The sequence below is a fragment of the Sapajus apella genome, unplaced genomic scaffold (assembly GCF_009761245.1).
Source record: "Sapajus apella isolate SASKATOON/1434 unplaced genomic scaffold, GSC_monkey_1.0 scaffold94, whole genome shotgun sequence".
In the NCBI taxonomy this organism is placed as follows: Eukaryota; Metazoa; Chordata; class Mammalia; order Primates; family Cebidae; genus Sapajus; species Sapajus apella.
This window is the reverse complement of record NW_022437034.1, coordinates 6,327,632-6,352,878: the sequence shown is the minus strand read 5'-3', so window position 1 is coordinate 6,352,878 and position 25,247 is coordinate 6,327,632. Positions and strand designations below refer to the sequence as shown.

The 25,247-nt window shown below is 39.7% G+C and overlaps 1 protein-coding gene across 2 annotated transcripts in view; it reads right to left on the bottom strand.

Moving 5' to 3' along the window:
- Nucleotides 1-25,247, bottom strand: part of SAMD8 (sterile alpha motif domain containing 8) — a 55,378-nt gene that overhangs the window by 13,903 nt on the left and 16,228 nt on the right. For both annotated transcript variants that reach the window (XM_032256509.1, XM_032256511.1), the window contains exon 2: nt 5,875-6,467. In XM_032256509.1, coding sequence (XP_032112400.1) covers nt 5,875-6,467 — 593 coding nt within the window. The remainder of the gene's footprint in view (nt 1-5,874; nt 6,468-25,247) is intronic.

The window sequence follows — 25,247 nt, the reverse complement described above, 5'->3', positions numbered from 1 at the left end:
CAAAAAAAGAAAGAAAGAAAGAAAAGGATATCCTATCCCAACCAGTTATTCACAGTGTTTTTCTCTAGGTTTTCTAAGGAAAGGAATCTTATCCTTCGTGGAAGACTGGGGTTGGGTGAGAGAGGTGATAGGAAATAAGTCTGGCTACTTAAGGAAGAGCTAGAAGTCTCTGTGATTGGTATACAGACTTTTAATAAATCCTCTTGAAAACAGCACCTTTGTTCTCATCTGGACATGGTATCCCTAAGTCTACAGTGCCTCACATTCAGCTTCTCTGGAGAACAGATCACTAGTCTTCTGTCAGAGTAGAGCAGGTCTAAAACCTTAAGTAGATTTTTTTTTTTTTTTGACAGGGTCTCACTCTGTTGCCCAGTTAGCTGAGATTGCAGTGGCGCAATCTTGGCTAACTACAACCTCTGCCTCCTGGGATCAAGCCATCCTCCCACCTCAGACACCCAAGTAGCTGGGACTACAGGCACACTCCACTATGCCTGGTTAATTTTTGTATTTTTTGGAGATGGAGTTTTACCATGTTGCCCAGGCTTAGATAGATTTATAACCAATTCTCCCCTATTTAGCCCCTATCTGTACCAGGCCTTGAGTGATGGTTGGTACTTTAAACTTACCTCTTGGGCACTGCCACCTTCCATCCCCAACTTCACAACAGGTACTTAGCTTTCTACTTTCCAAACTTTCATTATTAGCACAGTTTTTGCTTTCATGTGATTGTATTATACAGTTTCTTCACTCATTATTTAATATGCAGTCCATATTTCAGTTTTCCTAATTGTCCCCAAAATGTATTTTATAGCAGTATTTTTGTTTTCTTTATATAGGATCTAACTAAAGTTCATGCTGCTTTTGGTTGTCTCTTCAATTTCCCTTACAATTCCCCCTGGCTTTTGCCTGCCATGACACTGACATTTTCAGAGTCCATGTCAGCTGTCTTGTAGAATATTCCATGTTCTTGATTTATCTGATTGTTTCTTCATGATTAGATATAGGTTAAACTTTTTTGTTTTTGGACAAGATTATTGCAGAGGTGATGCTGTGGACATCACATCCAATGCACATAATGTCAGTTTGTCTCACTGTGATGCTACTTTTGATCACTTGGTTAAGATGATGCATTCTAGATCTTGCCATTGTGAAGCTACTCATTCCCTCTGTCACATATTAAGTAATATGTGAGATGAGACTTTCAGATCATGTGAATAAGCTCCCCCTCAGTGGGTTTTCACCTAATAGATTTTAGCATCTACTGATGACTTGCCTGAATACACTGCAGGAGGCAGAATAATCATGCCATCCACATTTATTTTGCCCATATTGTTCTTCAAGAACTTCCCCTCTCACCCCACTATTTTTCGTTTGTTTGATCCCAGCCCTGGTCTGGTCCATTTTTGTGAGGAATGGTATATATTTATTTGTTTACTCACTAAGACAAACAAAGGGTCTCGTTTTGTTACCCAGGCTGGAGGGCAGTGGCATGATCACAGCTCACTACAGCCTTGATTTCTTGGGCTCAAGTGATCCCCCTGACTCAGCCTCTGAAGTTGCTGCAGGCATACACCACCACACCTAGCTAATTTTTAATTTTTTGTAGAGACTGAATTTCACTATGTTGTCCAAGCTGGGCTAGAACTCCTGGACTCAAGCAATCCTCCCTCCTGGGCCTCCCAAAATGCTGGGATTACAGAAGTGAGTCACCGTACCTGACCTGGGAATAGTATTTTAAAATCATGATCTGTGTATTCATGGTGCTATTGTTGCTGAGGTTTTCCTGCAAATAATTTTGTATCAGTTCACAGAAATTGTCTTCATTCTTTTCTATGATTAAATAGTATTCCACTGTTTAGAGGTATGATAGTCTATTCAACCAGCTTCCCATGGGTAAGCATTTAGATTATTTACAATGCTTATAATTATTACACATAATGTCACATAAATACTATTGTGCTCATGTTGTTTCATATTTGTGGAGTACCTTCATATAAATTCCAATACAACTCACATTCTCTCCTGAAACCATTATAATCCATTTTGCCCTTATTAACTCTTGTCATAGTCACTGAAGACCAACATGTTGCTAAAGCCAGTGGTAAACTACTCTCATCTTACTTGCCCTCTCAGCAGCATTTGATACAGTCAATTGTTCCTAACGTCTTAAAATACTTTTTTTATTTTTGCTTGGCTTCCAGCATACTATTCTCTCTGCCCATTCCCAAAACCTAGCCTAGATCTCTTTCTCTCTCTCTCTCTCTCTTTCTCTCTCAGTCTCTCTGAAGTTCTGTTTATATTTCCATCCTTACTTGACATCTGATTTTGCTATAAAACGTATCTTAAACCCGACATGTTGAAAACCAAACCCTTAATTTTCCCTCCAGGTCAGCTCCTTTCACAGTTTTCCCATCTCTGTAAATGGCAACCCCATCTTTACAGATGCTCAGGTTAAAAATCTTGGAATAGGCTGGGGGTGGTAACTCATGCCTACAATCCCAGTGCTTTGGGAGGCCAAGATGGGAGAATCACTTGAGGCCAAAGTCTGAGACCAGCCGAGGCAACATAGCAAAACCGTATCTCTACAAAAGATTTAAAAATCAGGCAGTTGTGGTGGCACACACCTGTAGTCCTAGTGATTCAGAAGGCTAAGGCAGGAAATCACTTGAGCCTAGGAAACTGAGGTTACAGTGATCTGTGACTGTACCACTAAACTCTAGCCTGGAGAACAGAGTGAGACTGTCTCAAAACCAGAACGAAACAAACAAACAAAACCCAAACCTTGGAATAATATTTGACTTCTCTCTTTCTCTTAATTCATCAAATCCAAATTCATCAGCAAATTCCATTAGCTCTAATTTCAAAATACGTATAGAATTTGACTCTTTCATACCACCTCTGCCACCGTTCTCATTCAATCTAACATCTTCTTTGTCTAGATGAATTTTTTTTTTTTTTTAGACAGAGTCTTGCTTTGTCACCCAGGATGGAGTGCAACGGCGCAATCTCAGCTCACTGCCACTTCTGCCTCCCAGGTTCAAGCAATTCTCCTGCCTCAGCCTCCCAAGTAGCTGGATTATAGGCGCCTGCCACCACATCCGGCTAATTTTTGTATTTTTAGTAGGGACAGGGTTTTACCATGTTGGCCAGGTTGGTCTCGATCTCTTAACCTCTGTTTCAAAACAACAACAACAGAAACCTCTTTACTACAGTTTTAGTTGGGGTTTGATAGGGAGCAAAATGTGACATATACATTATTCTGGCATAGGAACATGGACATTTTATATTCATTTCATTTTTAAATACACATACTACAATGCACTTTTATTTTATTTTATTTTTTAAGACAGAGTCTTGCTCTGACACCCAGGCTGGAGTGTGATGGTGCGATCTCGGCTCACTGCAACCTCTGCCTCCCAGGTTCAACCTTGGCCTCCTGCCTCACCCTCCTGAGTAGCTGGGATTACAGGCATGTGCTACCACGCCTGGCTAATTTTTGTATTTTTAGTAGAGATGGGGTTTGACCATGTTGGCCAGGCTGGTCTTGAACTCTTGATCTCGAACTCCTGATCTCAGGTGATCCCAACCGCGTTGGCTTCCCAAAGTGCTGGGATTACAGGTGTGAGCCACCATACCCAGCCAAGGCACTTTTAGAAGGGCAAAATGTTTTATAAAAAAAATACATGGGGCTGGGCGAGGTGGCTCATGCTTGTAATCCCAGCACTTCAGGAGGGCAAGGAGGGCAGATCATGAGGTCAGGAATTTGAGACCAGCCTGGCCAATATGGTGAAACCCCAGCTCTACTAAAAATAAATTAGCCAGGCATGGTGGTGGGTGCCTGTAGTCCCAGCTACTTGGGAGGCTGAGGTAGGAAAATAGCTTGAACCCGGAAAATGGAGGTTGCAGTGAGCAGAGATCATGCCACTGCACTCCAGCCGGGCGACACAGTGAGATGCTGTCTCAAAAACAAAACAAAACAAAACAAAACAAAAAAACTAAAAACAAAAACAAGGGCCAGGCACAGTGCCTCATGCCTGTAATCCCAGCACTTTGGGAGGCCAAGGTGAGTGGATCACTAGAGGTCAGGAGTTTGAGACCAGCCTGACCAACACGGTGAAACCCCATCTCTACTAAATGTACAAAAATTAGCCAGGCACGGGGATGAGTGCCTATAATCTCAGCTACCTGGGAGGCTGAGGCAGGAGAATTGCTTGAACCAGGGAGGTGGAGGTTGCAGGGAGATGAGATTGTGCCACTGTACTCCAGCCTGGGCAACAGAGTGAGGCTCCATCTAAAGAATGAAAACAAAACCAAAAACAAACAAAAAAGAAAGTACTATAAATTTTTAAAAGATTTAAAAATAAAAAATGTGAAAATAGTTGAGTATTTGTTTATTTTATTATTATTATCATTATTATTACTGGAGACAGGCAGGGTCTCGCTCTGTTGCCCTGGCTGGAGTGGAGTGGTGCAACTATAGCTCACTGTAACCTTGACCTCTTAGGCTCAAGTGATCCTCCCACCTTGGCCTTCTGAATAGTTAGGACTACAGGCATGTGCCACCATGCCTGGCTAATTTTTAACGTTTTGGAGAGATGAGGGTCTTGGTATGTTGCAAGTCTGGAACTTGTAGGCTGGTCTTGAACTCCTGGACTCATGCAATCCTCCCACCTGGGCTTCCCAAAGTATTGGGATTACAGGCATGAGCCACCATGTCCGGCCTATTCTATTCTTATTTTTCATATGTTACACATATACTGTATTCTTTTTTTATGTATTCAGTATTTAATAAAAACAGCATGCTATCATTGAATCCATTTGTATTCTTTGTGATAGTTCCAGTTCATTTGATGATATGACACCATCAATATTTTTGAAACAGCAGAACTATATTTTTCATTTAAAAAAAAAAAAAGGCAACCAACTTCCATTTATTACAAACATCCTTCCAGGATACCCTTTTAAAATCTAAAGTACCCAAGGAGCTATAACTATACAAAAATAAAGAAAGCAGTCCAGGCATGATGGCTCATGCCTGTAATCCCAACATTTTGAAGGCTACCGCAGGAGGATCGCTTGAGCCCAGGAGTTCAAGACCAGCCAGGGCAACACATTGGGGATCTATCTCTACAGAAAACTTAAAAATTAAGGCCGGGCGCGGTGGCTCAAGCCTGTAATCCCAGCACTTTGGGAGGCTGAGGCGGGTGGATCACGAGGTCAAGAGATCGAGACCATCTTGGTCAACATGGTGAAACCCCGTCTCTACTAAAAATACAAAAAATTAGCTGGGCGTGGTGGCGCGTGCCTGTAATCCCAGCTACTCAGGAGGCTGAGGCAGGAGAATTGCCTGAACCCAGGAGGCGGAGGTTGCGGTGAGCCGAGATCGCGCCATTGCACTCCAGCCTGGGTAACAAGAGCGAAACTCCGTCTCAAAAAAAAAAAAAAAAAAAAAAAAAACAATTAGCTGGACGTGGTGGCACATGTCTATAGTCCCAGTTACTTGGGAGGCTGAGGTGGGAGAATTGCTTAAGCACGACAGGCTGAAGCTGCAGTGAGCCATGGTTGTGCCACTGCATTCCAGCCTGGATGACAGTGCAGTGTGAGACTGTCTCAAAATAGAAAATCAAATACAATTAAATTAAATTTAAAAAAATGAAGCAGTGGTTTTTCTCATTTACCTAGGCTGAAGACCTAACTTATTCTTAAGTGAAAAAGGTGATTTCAAAGCATATCTTTTTATACCCCCAGATAAAGCAAATGGAAAGTATACATCTACCTACCACAATAAGAAACAATATAATTATCATAAATATATCATCACTGCTGTTTTTGTAACAACCTCCTACAAACTTAGCACTTAGAAACAAAACTTACCTGTCTAAGAATATATCTGGGAGTGGTGGATAGGTCTGCATGTCAGGTACTCGCTCATGGACTATAACCATAATGAAAGATGTAAATCCAAATACTATAAAAACATATATACAACTCAGTATAGTCTTCCAGTACTCTGGGTCCAATCTTCGAACAGAATGTTTGTTTTTACCATTCATGTACTGATACTGATCAGAATTCAAGTCAGTGATGGGTCCGTCACAGTCATGGGAAAGCTCTCCATTACAGAGCCAGTCTGTACTCTGAAGAGCACTGATGAAAGGGGTCATGGAACCCATGGGACTGTCACTGTTGTAGCCCATCTCTTCCAAAACATCAATATGTATCTTCTGCAATTTTCGGACCGAGAGCATTAACCTTTTAATGTCCCCTAAGACTTTGATTTCCAGAGGAGGAGACCGCAGATCATATTCAGTCAATGTTAGCAATGTGATTCCATCAAGTCGGTGCTTATTGCATAAAACGTCCACATATTCAAAAAAGCCTTCATCCTTCAGCCACACAGCTACATGCTTGGTAGTCCAGCGGCGAATGCAGAGTTGATTAGGACCTGCCATTTCCTCCTCCACTGCCTGTCAAGAGAAAACAGGAAAACAAAACAAAAGCTTCAGTGTGTCCTAACAATTTCTTCAAAGACAAACACACATAAATATACCAGGAAAAGGCCAGGTGCAGTGGCTCATGCCTATAATCCCAGCACTTTGAGAGGCTGAGTTGGGAGGATTATTTAAGCCCAAGAGTTCAAGATCAGTCTTGGCAACACAGCAAGTCCCTATCTCTATTAAAAAAAAAAAAAATTTAGCTTGGGCATAGCCTGTAGTCCTAGCTACCTGGTAGGCTGAAGTGGGAGGATCACTTGAGTCTGGGAGGTCAAAGCTGCAGTGTGCCACTGCACTCCAGCCTGAGCAACAGGGAGATCTTGTCTCGAAAAAAAAATACACACACACACACACACACACACACCACACACACACACACACACACACCCCCACCCCAGAAACAGTAATTTACTTACACTATCCTATTGGTTTCTACAGTAAAAGAAACAAAAATTATTCAATAATGAATGATTTTCAATAGATTAACATACTAATAATTTTATGCATATGACTCCAATGGCAGAAGAAAAGTTAATAACCAAACATTTTTACAGAAAGACATTTTACAAATGGCTTTTCCACAGCATCAGTTATAAGTTAATTAAAAAGCCTACTCGGGCTGGGTGCAATGGCTCATGCCTGTAATCCCAGCACTTTGGGAGGCTGAGGCAGGCAGATCACAAGGTCAGGAGGTTCAAGACCTGCCTGGCCAACAAGGTAAAACCCCATCTCTACTAAAAATACAAAAAATTAGCTGAGCGTAGTGGTAGGTGCCTGTAATCCCAGCTACTTGGGAAGCTGAGGCAGGGGAATCACTTGAACCCGGGAGGAAGAGGTTGCAGTGGGCTGATTGTGCCACTGCACTCCAGCCTGGGCAACAGAGCAAGACTCTGTCTCAAAACAAAACAAAACAAAACAAAACAAACAAACAAACAAACAAAAAACCCCACACCAGTTCTAATACAAATGTTCTTTTTTAAAAATCTGGATATTAGTTATACAGATCTGTTCCTTTTGCGAAAAATTCATCAAGCTGTATAATTGTGATCTATACTTTTCTCTATATATGTTATGTTAAACTTTATTTTCAAAGTCTTGAAAAACCAAATAAAACATCAATACAAATGAATATCCTTCTATCCTGAAGGACAAATGAATGAGGACAAAATCCTCTTCCTTTCCTCACAATGTAATAATTCTTGATTTGAGTGTTTATTATGGCCGTATAAATGCATTTTTGGCTATGAAAAACTTTCTGTGCTTCCTCATAGTGAGAAAAGTAAAAATCTGGTACTGGTCCGCATTCTTTTTCTACCCACATAAACTCTTGCCATGAAGACTTATAATCACTTGGCAAAGGCAGACACTTTGTCTACATGAGCACCCCTTGTATCATCAAAACTATAGTATTTAGAAAACAAGAAGTAAGCTTGATAAAATCCACCCACAGATGAATGTCAGGGAAATGTCAGTTAACCATTAAGCATTTATTTCGTTATTACTAAAAGCAATCTTAATTTTTGAAAACCTTAAGTCATATTTTGTTTCACAAAAGAACTTTTATTATCAACCCACATAGTTTCTGTCTTTGAAAATTATCACATCCATTTACAAGGAGTCTTTATTTTTTTTTAAAGTTGTCTAATTCTTACACACTATGGAATAACAAAAACTCTTATTTCACTCTTTTTAGCTATAGCATATCATCACCACCTCAAATGCCAAAGAATTAAGATTTATTCACTTTAACACACAGAACTTACACATTTATGCGATATATTCTTTTACATCATTTATTATATCATATATAGAATTCCATTAGAAATATGATTTTGCTGTTTCAGTTCACATGGATAACGAGATGGTTTCACCCTTCCTACTACACATACCTTCTTTTACCCAAGGTGTGCTCTGACTAAATTACTTCATCCTTAAATATCCAACAAGCACATGCTATAATCTCTGTAGTAGTTATGATATAGCAAATCTGAGAGACAAGTTTCTTTCATATAAAACAAGGCCAGATTTCTTCAGTCACATTATTTCTAGTCTGCTATTCCCCTTTCTCTAACAACTTACCACCAATGGGTTCCATGTCACTCCCATTCTTAAAGCATTATTTGTTAGTACAGTTTCCTCTCATACTCTGTTCAAAATGATTCTTCTCTTCTTTCATATGTTTTTTTTCCCGTGTCTTAGCTCCCCAGTTCTTTACAACCTCAATCAGGCTAACAGGCTTTGATGCTGATGTTTTAGAAAATATGAGTTACACATAGAAATCTCTTGGAAGTCTTTGAGCCTGCTGTGGGAATGCCCTAAAAGCATGATACATTTCACTGTTCTGCTTTATCAGGTCAGTGCATGCCCTTTAATTGTACGCTACTATATAATAGTTAAGAGGCCCATACTAAAATCCTACTTAGCTAAAACTGTGAGAGCCTGCATGAAAGAGGTATATTAAAAGATGATAAAAAGCTTTAGGGCTTATTTAATATTTATATTGTACCAAGGGAATTACAGGGAACAGGAGACTTTGAATGACAAATACAAATCGACAAAACAAGGAAATTGATTAGTAAATGTTTAAGAATGTTAAAAATTCAGCTTTTACCAATCATTTATACAAATAAATGGTATGTTAAAGGACATGTGCTTCTGGCTAAGATTTAGTAACAAGGGCCAGATTTATTCTCTCACCTGAAACAACCAAAAACAAACAAAATATATGGAGAAAAAAAAAGTTTCAAGATACTGGACATCAGGAAAATCCCTGAGAGGCAGGAAACAAATCAGGTGAACCCTACTGCCCTAGGTTATGGCCTTGAGTTTCCTAGCCACAAGAGGCACAGGATGGGAAACTCAGGTTAGACCTGGCAGGCTCACTGACTTGAGGAGATGGAGCTGACAAGATGCCTAGTGTTTGTGGGGCACAATACTGGAGAGGAGATACACAGACAAGAACTCCAGAGATCTGCAGATCTCTCTTTAATATTTAGCTGAATGCCTATCAGCACATCTATGTAAGGAAACAAACCAAGAACAAGGAAAGACCACCCAAATGAATTCCCAGTACTCACATAAGGCCAAGAAAAGTGCCTATTCCAAATAGCCAGATTGAAAAAAGGTCTCATGATTCATGCGGCTTTGGGTAGAAAACACAGAAAGATCTTGCCATAGTAGTGAGGCAAAACTAACCCTAAGGCAGCAGCTCTTAACTAGGGGCAATTCTCCCCACTTCTCAGAACATTTGGCAATGTCTGAAGACATTTTTGGTTGTCACAACTTTGGGGGAGGATGCTGTTAAACATTCTATATCTATGTAATGCACGGACTACCCCTTTCCCTAAAAAAGATTTATTTGGCCCCAAATGTCATGGTGCTGCTATTGAGAAATCCTACCCCTGACTAAACATGTCTCTGGGTTCATCCTAACAAATCTTAAAAGGAAGACTCAGATCAAACTGTGTTCAAGTAGTTGAACAGCATGCCACCAAAAGCTCAAGAATATTAATAGAAATGCCAAAGTATCCAGAGCCCAACAATGAATTCATAGTGTCTGACATCTAGTCAAAGATCATCAGACATGCAAAGAAGTGGGAAAGTATCACTTATAATAGGAGAAAAGTCAATCAATCAAGAACTGACATAGATAATAAAATTACCAGATAAGGAAATTAATACAGTTACGATAATTGTTCATTACATATGTCCAAAAAGTTAAATGAAGAAATAGACACATAATGGCCAGGTGGTGGCTCACGCCTGTAATCCCTGCATTTTGGGAGGTGAGGCAGGAGGATCGCTTGTGGCCAATTCAAGACCAGCCTAAGCAACAAAGCTAGATGCTCCCCTACTCCTGCCCCCTGCACCATCTCCACAAAAAAAGTAAATAGATACATTAAAAAAAAGACCCAACTCAAAGTACTGATAAAATGATATTATCTTAGACAAAAAATACCCTGGATGGGACTAGTAACTGATGAGACACTGCAGAAGATAAGAGCAATACATGTAACTAAATAACAATAGAAACAATTCAAAGACACTGGCTGCAATCCTAACACTTTGGGAGGCTGAGGTGGGAGGATTGCTTGAGCCCAGGAGTTCAAGACCTGCCTTGGCAACATAGCGAGACCCCGTCTCAATAAATAATTTTTTAAAATTAGCCAGGCATGGTTGCGCATGCTTGTAGTCCCAGCTACTCGGAGTCTGAGGCAGGAAGATCACTTGAGCCCAGGAGTTCAAGACTGCAGTGAGCCGAGATCACACCACTGCACTCTGGCCTGGGCGACAGAACGAGAGCCTGTCTCAAAAAAAAAAAAAAAAGAAAGAAAAGAAACTATTCAAAATAAAACACAGACAAAAAAGAGAATTTTAAAAAAGAGAGTATTATTCAGTCTTAAAAAGGAAGGAAATTCTGACACATGCTACAACATGGCTGAGTCTTTTTTTTTTTTTTTGGGGGGGTGGAGTTTCGCTCTTGTTACCCAGGCTGGAGTGCAATGGCGCGATCTCGGCTCACCGCAACCTCCGCCTCCTGGGTTCAGGCAATTCTCCTGCCTCAGCCTCCTGAGTAGCTGGGATTACAGGCACGTGCCACCATGCCCAGCTCATTTTTTGTAGTTTTAGTAGAGACAGGGTTTCACCGTGTTGACCAGGATGGTCTCGATCTCTTGACCTCGTGATCCACCCGCCTCGGCCTCCCAAAGTGCTGGGATTACAGGCTTGAGCCACCGCGCCCGGCCCTGGCTGAGTCTTAAAGACATTATCCTAAGTGAAATAAACCAGTCACTAAAGGACAAATAATTGTATGATTCCACTTATATGAGGTAACTAGAGTAGTGAAATTCACAGAGACATAAAGTAGAATGGTGGCTGTCAGGTACTGCTGGCAGCAGGGAGAATGAGTCATTTTTTAATAGATACAGAATTTCAGTTTGGGAAGATTAAAAAACTTCTGAAGATCGATGGTGGTAATGATTGCACAACACAGTGAATGTACTTAATGCCACTGAACTATATAAAAAAATGGTTGAAATGATAAATTTTGTTGCATATATTTTACCATGCACACACACACCCAAGAAAGGACATTAGTGAGAGATGGAACAACATCAAACAGCCTCCAAAAGAAAAGAGAGAACAGAAAAAAGTATTTGAAGTAACAATGGCCAAAAATTTTCCAAATTTGGTGAAAACCATAAACGTGTATCCAAGAAGCTTAAGAAGCTCCAAACATAAGAAACAAGAAGAAAACTATACCAAGGCATATCAAAATCAAATTACTTAAAAACAGTGACAATGAGAAAATCTTAAAAGCAAAAAGAGAAAACAGACACAATATGTACATAGGAACAAAGGTAAGAATAATAAGAGATTTCTTTTTTTTTTTTTTTTTTTTAACCTTCCAGTTTATTATAATAGTGAAATAAGAAAGTGTAAGTAAATTCTTAATACAGTGTCTGGATCAAGATAAGTTATCAATAAGTGGTAATTCCTTTCACCTTTTTCATTAAAGGACTATAGCGCTTTACAGAAGCACTTCATATAGTGATATATTTACTATTTAGGTTATATAATATAAGCATGTAATACTGTAGATTTTCTTCTAAGCAGTGGTTAGCTGCATCCCACAGAATTTGATATGTAGTATTTTATTTTTGTCCACTTCAAAAAATATTTTCCAATTTCCTTTGCATAAGAGATTTCTTACTGGGCACAAGGCAAGGTGGAATACAGTGAAACATCTTTAAAGTACTAAAAGAAAAAAAAAAATCAACCTATAATTGTATGTCCAGTGAAATATTCTCTAAAAGCAAAGGTGAAATAAATACTTGTTCAATGGAGTGAGACTCTGTCTTAAAAAAAAACAAACAAACAAACAAAAAAAAAACTTTTATTTTTGAGACGGAGTTTTGCTCTTGTTGCCCAGGCTGGAGTGCAGTGGTGTGATCTGGCTCACCACAACCTCTGTCTTCTGGGTTCAAGAGATTCTCCTGCCTCAGCCTCCCGAGTAGCTGGGATTACAGGCATGCACTACCATATCCAGCTAGTTTTGTATTTTTAGTAGAGACAGGGTTTCTCCATGTTGGTCAGGGTAGTCTCAAACTCCCACCCTGGCCTCCCAAAGCGCTGGGATTACAGGTGTGAGCCACCGTGCCCAGCCTAAAATTTTCTAAAAAGCAAGGAAAAGAAAAAAAAAACAGATGCACAGCAAGACAATCACTCTCACCACTTCTATGAAACATCAGAAGTTCTGGTCAGTGTAATAAGACAAGAAAAAGTAAAAGGCATACAGATTAAAAAGAAGGAAATAAAACTCTATTTGCTGAAAACTTGATTTATGTTGAAAATTCAATAGAATCTACCAGAAACTGTTACTAGAATAAGTCAGTTTAGCAAGATTGCTACATATAATATCAACAAATGAAAATGAATTCTTTCTTTCCTTCTTTTTCTTTCTCTCTTTTTTGTTTTGAGACAGGATCTCACTCTGTCACCCAGGTTGGAGTACAGTGCCGTGATCTCTGCTCACTGCAACCTCCACCTCCCAGGCTCAAGCCATTTTCCCACCTCAGCCTTCTAAGTAGCTGGGATTATAGGTGCATGCACACCATACTTGGCTAATTTTTAATATTTTTGTTAGAAACAGGGTTTCACTATGTTGCCCAGACCCATCTCAAACTCCTAATTTCAGGAGATTCACCCCCCTCCGCCTCCCAAAGTGTGGGATTACAGGCATGAGCTACCACACGGGGCCATGAATTGTTATTTCCATATACCAGCAACAAATATTCAAAAATTAAAATGTATAAAATATCATTTATAATACATTAAAAAATATGAAATACTCCAGGATAAGTCTAACAAAACATGGGAAAGACCTGTATGCTGAAAACAACAAAACACTGCTAAGACAAATTAAATACCTAAAAATGAGAAATGAGTAGGTCAGAAGAATCAATACTGTTAAGATGACAATTTTCCCCAAACTTACGTATACATTCAACCCAAAATCCCAACAGGCTTTTAATTTAGTAGATATTGATACATTTCATAAATACCTGATTTAAATACTTATTATACAGCTACTTGTACTTGTTTTCTATTGCTTTGTAACAAATTACCATAAGCTTACTGACCACTCGAATTCTTTACTACATGGCCTCCTCTTTTTCCCGAAAATCAGCAGCTTTTTCTGTGTTGAATTCCCTCCCCTTTTACTTGGATTATTTCTCCAGGAAAAGCCCAGTGCCTTTTAAGGGTTTGTCTGATTATATTAGGTCCACTGAGGATAATCACCTTTTCTTAGTCACCATGGGAATGATATCCCATGATTAGGTGGGATTACAGGTCCCTCCCATTATACAAGAGCATAGGTCAGTAGGGGTCATTTCAGAATTCTGCCTATCTTGGCAGGGCGGAGTGGCTCACGCCTGTAATCCCAGCACTTTGGGAGACAGAGCTGGGTGGATCACTTGGGGTCAGGAGTTCGAAACCAGCCTGACCAACATGGCAAAACCCTGTCTCTATTAAAAACACAAAAATTAGCCAGGCATGGGGGTGGTACGTGCCTATAGTCCCAGAAACTCAGGAGGCTGAGGCAGGAGAATTGCTTGAACCTGGAGAATTCTGCCTATCTCAGTACTCTTATCAAGACAAAGTGGTATTAACATAAATCAAGGAAACAGAATATAGAGTCCAGAAACAGACCTATACATATATAGATACCTGATTTTCTTTTCTTTTTATGAGATGGAGTTTTGCTCTCGTTGCCCAGGCTGGAGTACAATGGCACCATCTGGGCTCACCGTGACTTCCACCTCCCAGGTTCAAGCAATTCTCCTGCCTCAGCCTCCCGAATAGCTGGGATTATAGGCATATGCTACCGCATACAACTAATTTTTTGTATTTTTAGTAGAGACGGGGTTTCTCCATGTTGGTCAGGCTGGTCTCAAACTCCCAACCTCAGGTGATCTGGCCTTCTTGCCCTCCCAAAGTGCTGGGATTACAGGTGTGAGCCACTGCGCCCAGCCAGACATCTGATTTTCTACAAATGTGCACAGGTAGAAAACAGAGTCTTTTCATTAAATAATGCTGAAACATATGGATATCTGTATTTAAAAACCTCAACCCATACTTCTACCATATATAAGAATTAACTGAAAATGGATCATAGACCTAACATAAAATCCAAGACTAGAAAATTTCTAGACGAAAACATAGGAGAAAATATTTCTGACGTGAGTTGGGCAAAGATTTCTTAGATGTGACACCAAAAACAAAATCTACATAAAAACAAATTGATGAATTGGTCTCCATTTCTCTAGGTCAGGGACTGAGGAAAGATTTTTCAGGGGTTTTAGTTTGGAAGTTTCTGCATGCTTTCAATCTTTTATAATTAACTATCTCTATAATAAAAAGACAGCCAAATATATAGGAGCAATATATATTCATTGAAGAACAGAAAATTTGAAAACTAATCCCTAGAGAATCACTGCTTATAATTTGCTTTATTTCTCTCACAAACAAAATTTTCTATAAAATCACATCATACATAATTCTGTATTATTTTGCTTAACATTATTGCATGAGTCCTAATGTTATTAAATACCTTTTGAAAAGATAGTTTTATAACATTCCATTATATGACTACAAAATAATTTGTCCATCTCCCCACTGTTAGCAATTGTTCACTATTTTATTATTATTATAAATAACATTGCAGTGCCTTAGGTTAAATTTCTAAAAGTGGAATAACTGTATCAACAAGTCTGATTTAAATACTAACTTTTGTTATACCACTAAAGCCTAGTCCACCTCACGCCTGTAATCCTAACACTTTGGGAGGCCTACATAGGCAGATCATGAGGTCAGGAGATTTGAGACCAACCTGACCAGCATGGTCAAACTCCTGACCTCAGGTGATCTGGCCTCCTTATCTTCTCTACTAAAAATACAAAAATTACCCAGGAGTGTTGGCATGAACCTGTAGTTCCAGCTACTCAGGAGGCTGAGGCAGGAGAATCACTTGAACCCAGGAGGTGGAGGCTGCAGTGAGCCGAGATTACGCCACTGCACTTCAGCCTGGGCGATAGAGCAAAACTATGTCTCAAAAAAAAAAAAAAAAAAAAAAAAAAAGGCATTTCATGCAGAGCTTGGTACTTGTCCAAAATGTTAATTGGAGCCAGGTGGTAGTCTACATCTATAATCTCAGCACATCAGAAGGCCGAGGAGGGCAGATCACTTGAGGTCAGGAGTTCAGGACAAGCCTGGCCAATGTTGTGAAACCCTGTCTCTACTAAAAATACAAAAAAGAAAAAAAAATTAGCTGGGTGAGGTGGCTCACGGCAGTAATCCCAACACTTTGGGAGGCTGAGGCAGGTAGATCATGAGGTCAGGAGTTCAAGACCAGCCTGGCCAACACAACAAAACCCCATCTCTACTAAAAATACAAAAATTAGCTGGGTGTGGTGTCAGGTGCCTATAATCCCAGCTACTCAGGAGGCTGAGGCAGGAGAATTGCTTGAACCCAGGAGGTGGAGGTTGCAGTGAGCCAAGATCGTACCACTGCACTCCAGCCTGGGGAACAGAGTAAGACTCCATCTCAAAAATAAAAAAATTAGTCAGGCATGGTAGGGCAAACCTGTAATCCCAACTACTCAGGAGGCTGAGGCAGGAGAATTGTTTGAACCTGGGTGGCGGAAGTTGCAGTGAACCGACTTCACGTCATTGCATTCTAGCTTGGGCAAGAAGGGTGAAACTCCGTCTCAAAAAAAAAAAAGAAAAGAAAAAATTACTTAAGCATCAAAGGTCAATACTGTATTATCAAGGTGCTGAGAGAACAGTCCATTCCTGTAGAATCCGATTATCAACAGGAATTATTCAAACTTAGTTCTAAGTCATAGGTAACAGATAAACAAAAACACCTGACTGTTCTGTACAATATGAAATATCTTCTAGGTGACCTCTGGTTAGAATTTTTGAAAACTGTTTTTAAGAAGTGCAATTTTCAGCATGTAAACGCTTTACTAGTAAATTTGTTTTCTCTCCAAACAAATTTAGTTCATTCAATTAGAGATTTCAGTAGCCTAAGAGCAAAAGAACTCAGTATATTTTCCATGACATTCTTATCTACATACTTGATGAAATGAAAAAAGCTTATCATAAACATAACAACCTTAAATTTGGTACTCCTAAACATTAGCCCAGATACTCTTCAATGAGTCTTTAAGGCATCCCATTAGAGTGATCCAAATGTCTTTCCAATAATTTACATAATTCAAATGTGTTCTACCACATTAAAACTGCAAATACCATGGCAAAATCAGCCCATTAGCTGCAAAAAGAGATAACTTTGTCCCCACCCCACCTCCCAACTTATCAGCTGCAGGACAATCTCACCACTACTGGAAATGGTGACTTGACTTGAGCACGGCCACTTATGAATCACCACTGACTCAGTGCCTGTAGCAGATATGATAAAGTAGCACTCAGTATCCTTTCCAGTGTCCCTCTAATTGCTTCCTCCTACTACAGAGTCTGAAAAACTCATCACATTCCTCAGGGTCCCTTCCAACTAGGAATCTACCGTGAATCAGGTTCAGCCAACTAGATGCTCATGAGATGAGATATGGAAAGCAGATGGTGAAATGGGGGCCGTTTTACTGAAGTTTTGGCTATCGACAAGGATTATGGAAATACTGGTTATGTGCGCATAATCCTCCTGTTTTCAGTCACTAACTTTGTAAGGGTCACAAAGCAGTTGCAGTTGTGGGGCAAGAAGTAGCAGTTTCCTAATACCTACATAACAGATATATGTTCTGTGTGTGTGGTTAACTATACACAACAGAAAATTTACCATTTTTACCATTTTAAGTGTTATAGTTCTGTTTCCTTAAGTACATTCACATTGTCATGCCACAATTACCACCATCCATCTCCAGGACTTCATCATCATTCCAAGCAAAAACCCTGTAACCATTAAGCAATAACTCACTATCCCCTGCTCACACTCAGCTCCTGGTATCCTTTAATCCACGTTCTGGGGCCAGGCACGGTGGCTCATGCCTGTAATCCCAGCACATTGGGAGGCTGAGGCGGGTGGGTCATGTGAGATCAGGAGTTCGAGACCAGCCTGATCAACATGAAGAAACCCCGTTTCAAAAAAAAAAAAAGAAAAAAAAAAAGAAAATAATTTATGTTCTATTCTAGATATTTCCTATAAGTAGAATTATGCAATATTTGTTCTTTTGGGTCTCACATTTCACTTAGTCTTCAAGGTTCATCTGTGTTATACCATATGCCAGAATTTTCTTTCTATTTTCTTTTTTTTGAGATGGAGTTTTTGCTCTGTCACCCAGGCTGGAGTGCAATGGTGCGATGTCGGCTCATTGCAACCTCTGCCTCCCGGGTTCAAGCGATTCTCCTGTCTCAGTTTCCCGAGTAGCTGGGATTACAGGTACACGCCACCACGCCTGGCTCATTTTCTTGAATTTTTAGTAGAAACAGTGTTCTTTTTTTTTTTTTTTTTTTTTTTTTTGAGACGGAGTTTTGCTCTTGTTTCCCAGGCTGGAGTGCAATGTCGCGATCTCGGCTCACAGCAAGCAACCTCTGCCCCCTGGGTTCGGGCAATTCTCCTGCCTCAGCCTCCTGAGTAGCTGGGATTACAGGCATGCGCCACCATGCCCAGCTGATTTTTTGTATTTTTAGTAGAGACGGGGTTTCACTATGTTGACCAGGATGGTCTTGATCTCTTGACCTCGTGATCCACCGCGCCCGGCTAGAAACAGTGTTTTACCACGTTGGCTAGGCTGGTCTCAAACTCCTGACCTCAAATGATCCACCTACCTTGGCCTTCCACATTGCTGGATTACAGGCATGAGCCACTGTACCTGACCCAGAATTTTCTTTCTAAGGCTGAATAATATCCCCTTCTATGTATATATCACATTTTAGTTACACATTCATCCATCCATGGACACTTAGGTTGCATCCATCTCCTATTATGAATAATACTGTTCTGAACATGGGCATACAAATATCTGTTCAAGTCCCTGCTTTCACTTCTTTCAAGTATATACCTAGAAGTGGAATTGCTGGCTTGTAAGGTAATTCTGTTAAATTTTTTGAAGAGTCACCATATCATTTTCCACAGCAGCTGTGTCATTTTACATTCCTAGTAGCAATATGTACAAAGTGTTCTAATTTCTCTATAGTCTTGCTAACGCTTGTTATTTTCTCTTTTTTCTTAATAGTAGCCATTATTATGGATGTGAAGTAGTATTTCGTTGTGATTTTGATTTGATTTATGACTAGCCATGCTGAACATCTTTTCATATGCTTACTGGGTATTTGTATATCTTGCTTGGAGAAACACCTATTCAAGTCTTTTGCCTACTTTTTTACTGGTTTTATTTTATTTTTTTGGTATTGAGATGGTGTGTTCTCAAACTCAACGGTTTCATGTTGGCTTCCTAATATCAACCTTCTGACTATAGCAAAGGTAGCACTCCTCTGACAGGCCAATTTAAATATTGTACTGGAAATCATTCCTAGGCCAGACCAGAGCAGTTTCTTTCTCTTACAAGTGAACCCTGACTGATTACCAAAGGCCCTTTAGTCCTCTGAACTGTCACCTTTCAGAGCAAGCTAAGTACCCAAAATTCAAGGCTTCAAGCTGCCTCATATAAGGTCCACATTCTGGTCCAATTCTAGGTAAGGCAAGGTAAGTTTATGTTTTTTTCCCTTTGTTTCCTGGGAAACTAAGCAAGATATGTTTTTCAGTTCTCTTCTCATTAACTATATGTACTTTTGCATTCTTTGGAATGAATGACATGTTTTACTTTAAAAAGCTATACACTTATTTTTTCTCAACCAAACACTTAGTGACAGGAGAAAAAGACTTGAATAGTAAAATATCCTATTAGTAATGTACACAAAAGCTCTGATCTGGCTACTTCATCTATTAAGTGGGTTCAATAGTAGTAAGAATATGAAAGCAGACAAGTACCAAACTACAAATTAAAGAAAAAGAAAAGAAAGAGAAGGTAGGTCAGGTGCAGTGGCTCATGCCTGTAATCCCAGCACTTTGGGAGGCTGAGGCAGGGGGATCACCTGAGGTCAGGAGTTTAAGACCAGCCTGACCAACAAGGAGAAACCCCATCTCTACTAAAAATACAAAATTAGCTGGGCGTGGTAGCACATGCCTGTAATCCCAGCTACTCGGGAGGCTGAGGCAGGAGAATTGCTTGAACCCAGGAGGTGGAGGTTGCAGTGAGCCGAGATCGTGCCAAAAAAAAGAAAAAAAGGAAGAAAAGAAAAGTAGCACTTGGTGCAGCAGAAGAGCTTAGTGGGTTTTTTATTAGGTAACTTTTGTTTTATTTTTAGGAAAGACGGTCAGGGTGACCAAGAAGATTACTAAGGCCTATATGATTACCACATGGTAGGTTCTCAATAAGCATTTATTAGATGAATATGCAAAAAGAAAAGCAGCAATCAAAATAATAATTCATTCAATTCCCCAGTGCCCTTCTAAACAGAATCATTTTTAAAAGCTCAACTTCATTTACAATTGACACATAATTGTACATATTTATGGGGTACAGTGTAATATTTTAATACATGCATACATTGTATAATGATCAAATCAAGATACTTAGCACATATATCATTTTAAACATTTATCATTTCTTTTTTTTTCTCTAGAGACAGGGTCTTGTCCTCTTGCTTAGGTTGGAGAGCAGTGACACAATTATAGCTCACTGAAGCCTCCAACTGCTGGGCTCAAGTGATCCTCCCACCTCAGCCTCCTGAGTACCTGGGACTATAGACATGTGTCATCATGCCTGGCTAATTTTTTTTTTTACTTTTTTGTAGAGGCAGGGTCTTGCTATGTTGCCCAGGCTGGTCTCAAACTTCTAGGCTCCAGTGATCTTCCTGCCTTGGCCTTCCAGCGTTAAGATTACAAGCATAAGCCACCACACCAGTCACATCTATCATTTCTTTGTGGTAATAACATTCAAAATCTTCTAGCTACCTTGAAATATACATTATTATTAGTCATAGTCACCCTACTGTATAAAAGAACGCTTCTCATCTAACTGTAATTTTATGTATTTATTTATTACTATTATTTGTTTTGAGATAGAGTCTCACTCTGCTGCCCAGGATGGAGTGCAGTGGTGCAATCTTGGCTCACTGCAACCTCTGCCTCCTGGGTTCAAGTAGTTCTCCCTCAGCCTCCCAGTAGCTGGGATTATAGGTACTGCCACCATGCCTGGCTAATTTTTATATTTTTAGTAGAGATGAGGTGTCACCATGTTGGTCAGGGTGGCCTGGAACTCCTGATCTCAGGTGATCTGCCCGCCTTGGCCTCCCAAAGTGCTGGGATTACAGGCATGAGCCATCACGCCCAGCCTGTAATTTTTTTTTTTTTTTTTTTTTTTTGGGACGGAGTTTCGCTCTGGTTACCCAGGCTGGAGTGCAATGGCGCGATCTCGGCTCACCGCAACCTCCGCCTCCTGGGTTCAGGCAATTCTCCTGCCTCAGCCTCCTGAGTAGCTGGGATTACAGGCACGCGGCACCATGCTCAGCTAATTTTTTGCATTTTTAGTAGAGACGGGGTTTCACCGTGCTGACCAGGATGGTCTCGATCTCTTGACCTCGTGATCCACCCGCCTCGGCCTCCCAAAGTGCTGGGATTACAGGCTTGAGCCACCATGCCCAGCCCAGCCTGTAATTTTTTAAAATTTAATTTTATTTTAAATTCCAGGATACATGTGCAGAACATGCAGGTTTGTTACACAGGTAAACATGTGCCATGGTGGTTTGCTGTACCTATTAACCCATCACCTAGGTATTAAACCTGGCCCCCACCCCGACAGGCCCCAGTGTGTGTTGTTTCCCTCCCTGTGTACATGAGTTCTCATTGTTCAGCTCCCACTAAATGCCATTTGTCCCACCAATCCCATTACTGAGTATATACCCAAAGGAATATAAATGATTCTATTATAAAGATATATGCATGCTTATGTTCACTGCAGCACTATTCACAATAGCAAAGACATGAAATCAACCCAAATGTCCATCAATGATAGACTAGATAAAGAAACTGTGGCACATATACAACATGGCATACTATGCAGCCATAAAAAGGAATGAGACCATGTCCTTTGCAGGGGCATGGATGGAGCTAACTGTAATTTTGTACTTGTTGACCAACCTGTCTCTATCCTCCTCTCTATCCTCTGATAACCACTATCCTGCTCTCTACTTCTATAAGATTAACTTTTTTTAGATTCCATATATGAGTGAGATAATGCAGTATGTTTTTGTGTGCCTGGCTAATTCACAATATAATGTCCTCCAGCTTCATCCATGTTGCTGCAAATAACAGGATTTCATTCTGTTTTAAGGCTGAATATGAATATGGCATACACATACACACACACATGCACATGTGTTTTCTCTATTTATCTGTGGATGGACACTTAGGTTGATTCCTTATCCTGGCTATTGTGAATAGTGCGCAATAAACATGAGAGTGCAGATATCTCTTTGACATACTGATTTCATTTCCTTTGGATATAGAGATTGCTGGATAGTATGGTAGTACTATTTTATTTTAATTTTGAGACAGGATCTCACTGTGTAACCCAGGCTGGAGTGCAGTGGTTCAGTCTTGGCCCACTATAACCACTGCCTTCCAGGCCCTAGCAATTCTCCCACCTCAGCCTCCCAAGTAGCTACAGGCACGTGCCACCATACCTGGCTAATTTTTGTATTTTTTTTGTAGAGACAGGGTTTTGCCATGCTGCCCAGGCTGGTCTCCAACTCCTGAGCTCCAGCAATTGGCCCACCTTAGCCTCGCAAAGTGCTGGGATTACAAGCGTGAACCACCACATCCACCCTCTATTTTAATTTTTGAGGAATCTTCATAGTGTTTTCCACAATAGCTGTATTAGTTTACATTTCCATCAATAGTCAATCAGGATCATTACAAACAAAACAAAAATCTGCTTTTTTCTTTCTTTATTGATTGAGACAGTCTTGCTCTATTGCTCAGGCTGGAGTGCAGTAGTGTGATCATGGTTCACTGTAACCTTGACTCCTCCCAAGGGATCTTCCCACCTCAGCCTCCTGAGTAGCTGGGACCACAGGTGTGCACCACCAAGCCCTATTAATTTTTTAATTTTTTTTGTAGAGATAGGGTCTCTCTAGGTTGCCCAGGCTAGTCATGAACTCCTGGGCTCAAGTGAATCTCCTGCTTTGGCCTCTCAAAGTGCTGGGATTACAACTGTGGGCCACCATAGCTGACAAAAAAAAAATCTGCCTTTAGGCAGCTAATTATTTCAGTTTTAAGAGTATACAGGAAGCCAGGCAAGGTGGCTCACGCCTATAATACCAGCACTTTGGGAAGCCAAGGTGGTTAGATCATCTGAGGAAAGGAGTTTGAGACAAGCCTGGCCAACACAGCAAAACCTCATCTCTACTAAAAATAAAAATTAGTCAGTAGCCAGGTGTGGTGGTGGGAGCCTGTAATCCCAGCTACTCGGGAGGCTGAGGCAAGAGAATTGCTTCAACCTGGGAGGTGGAGGTTGCAGTGAGCCAAGATGATCGTGCCATTGCACTCCAGCCTGGGTGACAGAGCAAGACTCCAACTCAAAAAAAAAAGAGTATACAGGAAAGATTTTATTACATATTTTATTTATTTATATTTTTATTATAATACTTCATTACACATTCTTCACGGCTTCAGGGAGTTTTATATCCATGAATTTAAAATGTCCAGCTGTCAAGAGGTAACACAGGGTAACTAATCTGGTAAATTTACCAGGAATCAGGATCTAGTATTCAGCCTTAGAGATCAAAATTTGACCCTGTCAGTTCCCAGAGTTGGTTAAACCAAGAGAGACTAAAAGCAAACTCACAAGGTACTAATGGATAAATTAGAGCACCAATTCCAGACACTCAAGTGTCTAAAAAGAATGGTTAAGCACTATCTCAGGCATATCCTTTCACTATTCTGAAGTATCTAGGAGGCCGATTTAATAATCAGAACACTGCTTGTAGAGCAAGTAATCAGGGCAAAGAAAAACAGATCATCTTGGGCAAAATCTAATCCAACTTCTTGTGAGACCTAATCTAACATCAGTGCCACAGAGCAGAGAATATCTGTCTAGAAAAAGTTGTTCGCATCTCCCAGTTTCAGTCTCTCTCTCTTTTAGACAGTGCAGGATATAAAAAGCCAATTTTCTTTGATGCCTCCTTTGCCTAGGCTTCCAAGGAAACTACATATACAAAGGTTTTCAACCCTGGCTATACATTAGCATAATCTGAAATTTAAAAATGTACTTGTATCAATGTCCATGCCTCATCTTAGGACAACTGAATCAGAATCTCAGACAAGACAGAAATTTTATGTCTGCATTTTTAAATAAAGCTCCCCATGTGATTCTAATGCACAGTGAGGCTTGCAGAGCACTACGTGACCATCCAATCTAATTCTGCTTGTTCACTACTTCTAGCTTGTATAACATTGAGTCTTTGAGGAGCCTTTGCACACATCTTATTTCATCTATTACATGTTGATTTGATTTTGACTTGTTGCCATTCCTAATTACTACATAATACAGTTAAATAAAATATAGTTTAAGCATATACACAGAACTGTCTGAAAAGAAAAATCACACTCTAGGGTTGACTGTAGATATAGAATATTAAGAACAATTGTAGGTTATTTTATATTCAAACATATATTAATTAGAAGCTTAGAATCTGTCTATAATATGAAAATATAGCCAGAAAAACATAACTTTGATTATTACAAATAACTGATCAAATTTATCTATAATTTATATATTTCTAATAATTAAATAAGTAAGCCTCCAAAATATGGTAAGACTGTTAAAAAAATCTATAATAAATCTTTGAATCTCAGTTAGAACTTGGTAGCATTATTTTTAACCCATACTTTAGCTCCGAGGAAAAGCAGCATGAAGTGTTGCAAAGAACACTGAATTCGTTGTCCAAATTCTTGCAGTTTAATTTCAACACCAATATTAACTCTCTAAGTAACTTTAAATACTCTAAACATCTTGGCACCTCAGTAACCTAATCTATAAAAATGAAGAGGGAAAGAAAGGGATAACAGAAGGAAACTAACATTTATGAATACCTAGTACAGGTCAGACCCTGCAGGGTGATTACACATGTGATCTCACTTCCTAATTATAATAATTCCTGCTTGATCTCTGCCTAGTTGTTTTAAGGGTTCTGCCCCTGCCTAGACTTCTATTTTATATTTTCTACCTCTTGAGTCTTCCAAGCTCTCTTCAAAGTAATAGATAATAAAATAAATATAAAACAATAACACTAGCAGCAGCTACATTTGTTGAATGCTCAGGCACTATTCTGAGCACTTTATCTGTATAGTATTATTTAATCCTCACAACAGTTTTATGAGGTAGATACTACTATTATCTTCATTTTACACATGAGACAATGAAGGCACAGAAAAGTTCACTGAAGTGACCGAGGTCCTACATGAAATTGTCAGAGCCAGGATTCAAATTGGGGATTCAAACATTTTGCCACATTTGCCTTACACAAATTATTTAAATTATCATAATTTAAATTATTTAAGGTCACCTAGAGAGTTAACATTGATGCTGAAATTAAACTCCAAGAATTTTCACAACTACTTCAGTACTGTTTCTACCACTTCATGCTGCTTTTCCTTGGAGCTAAGGA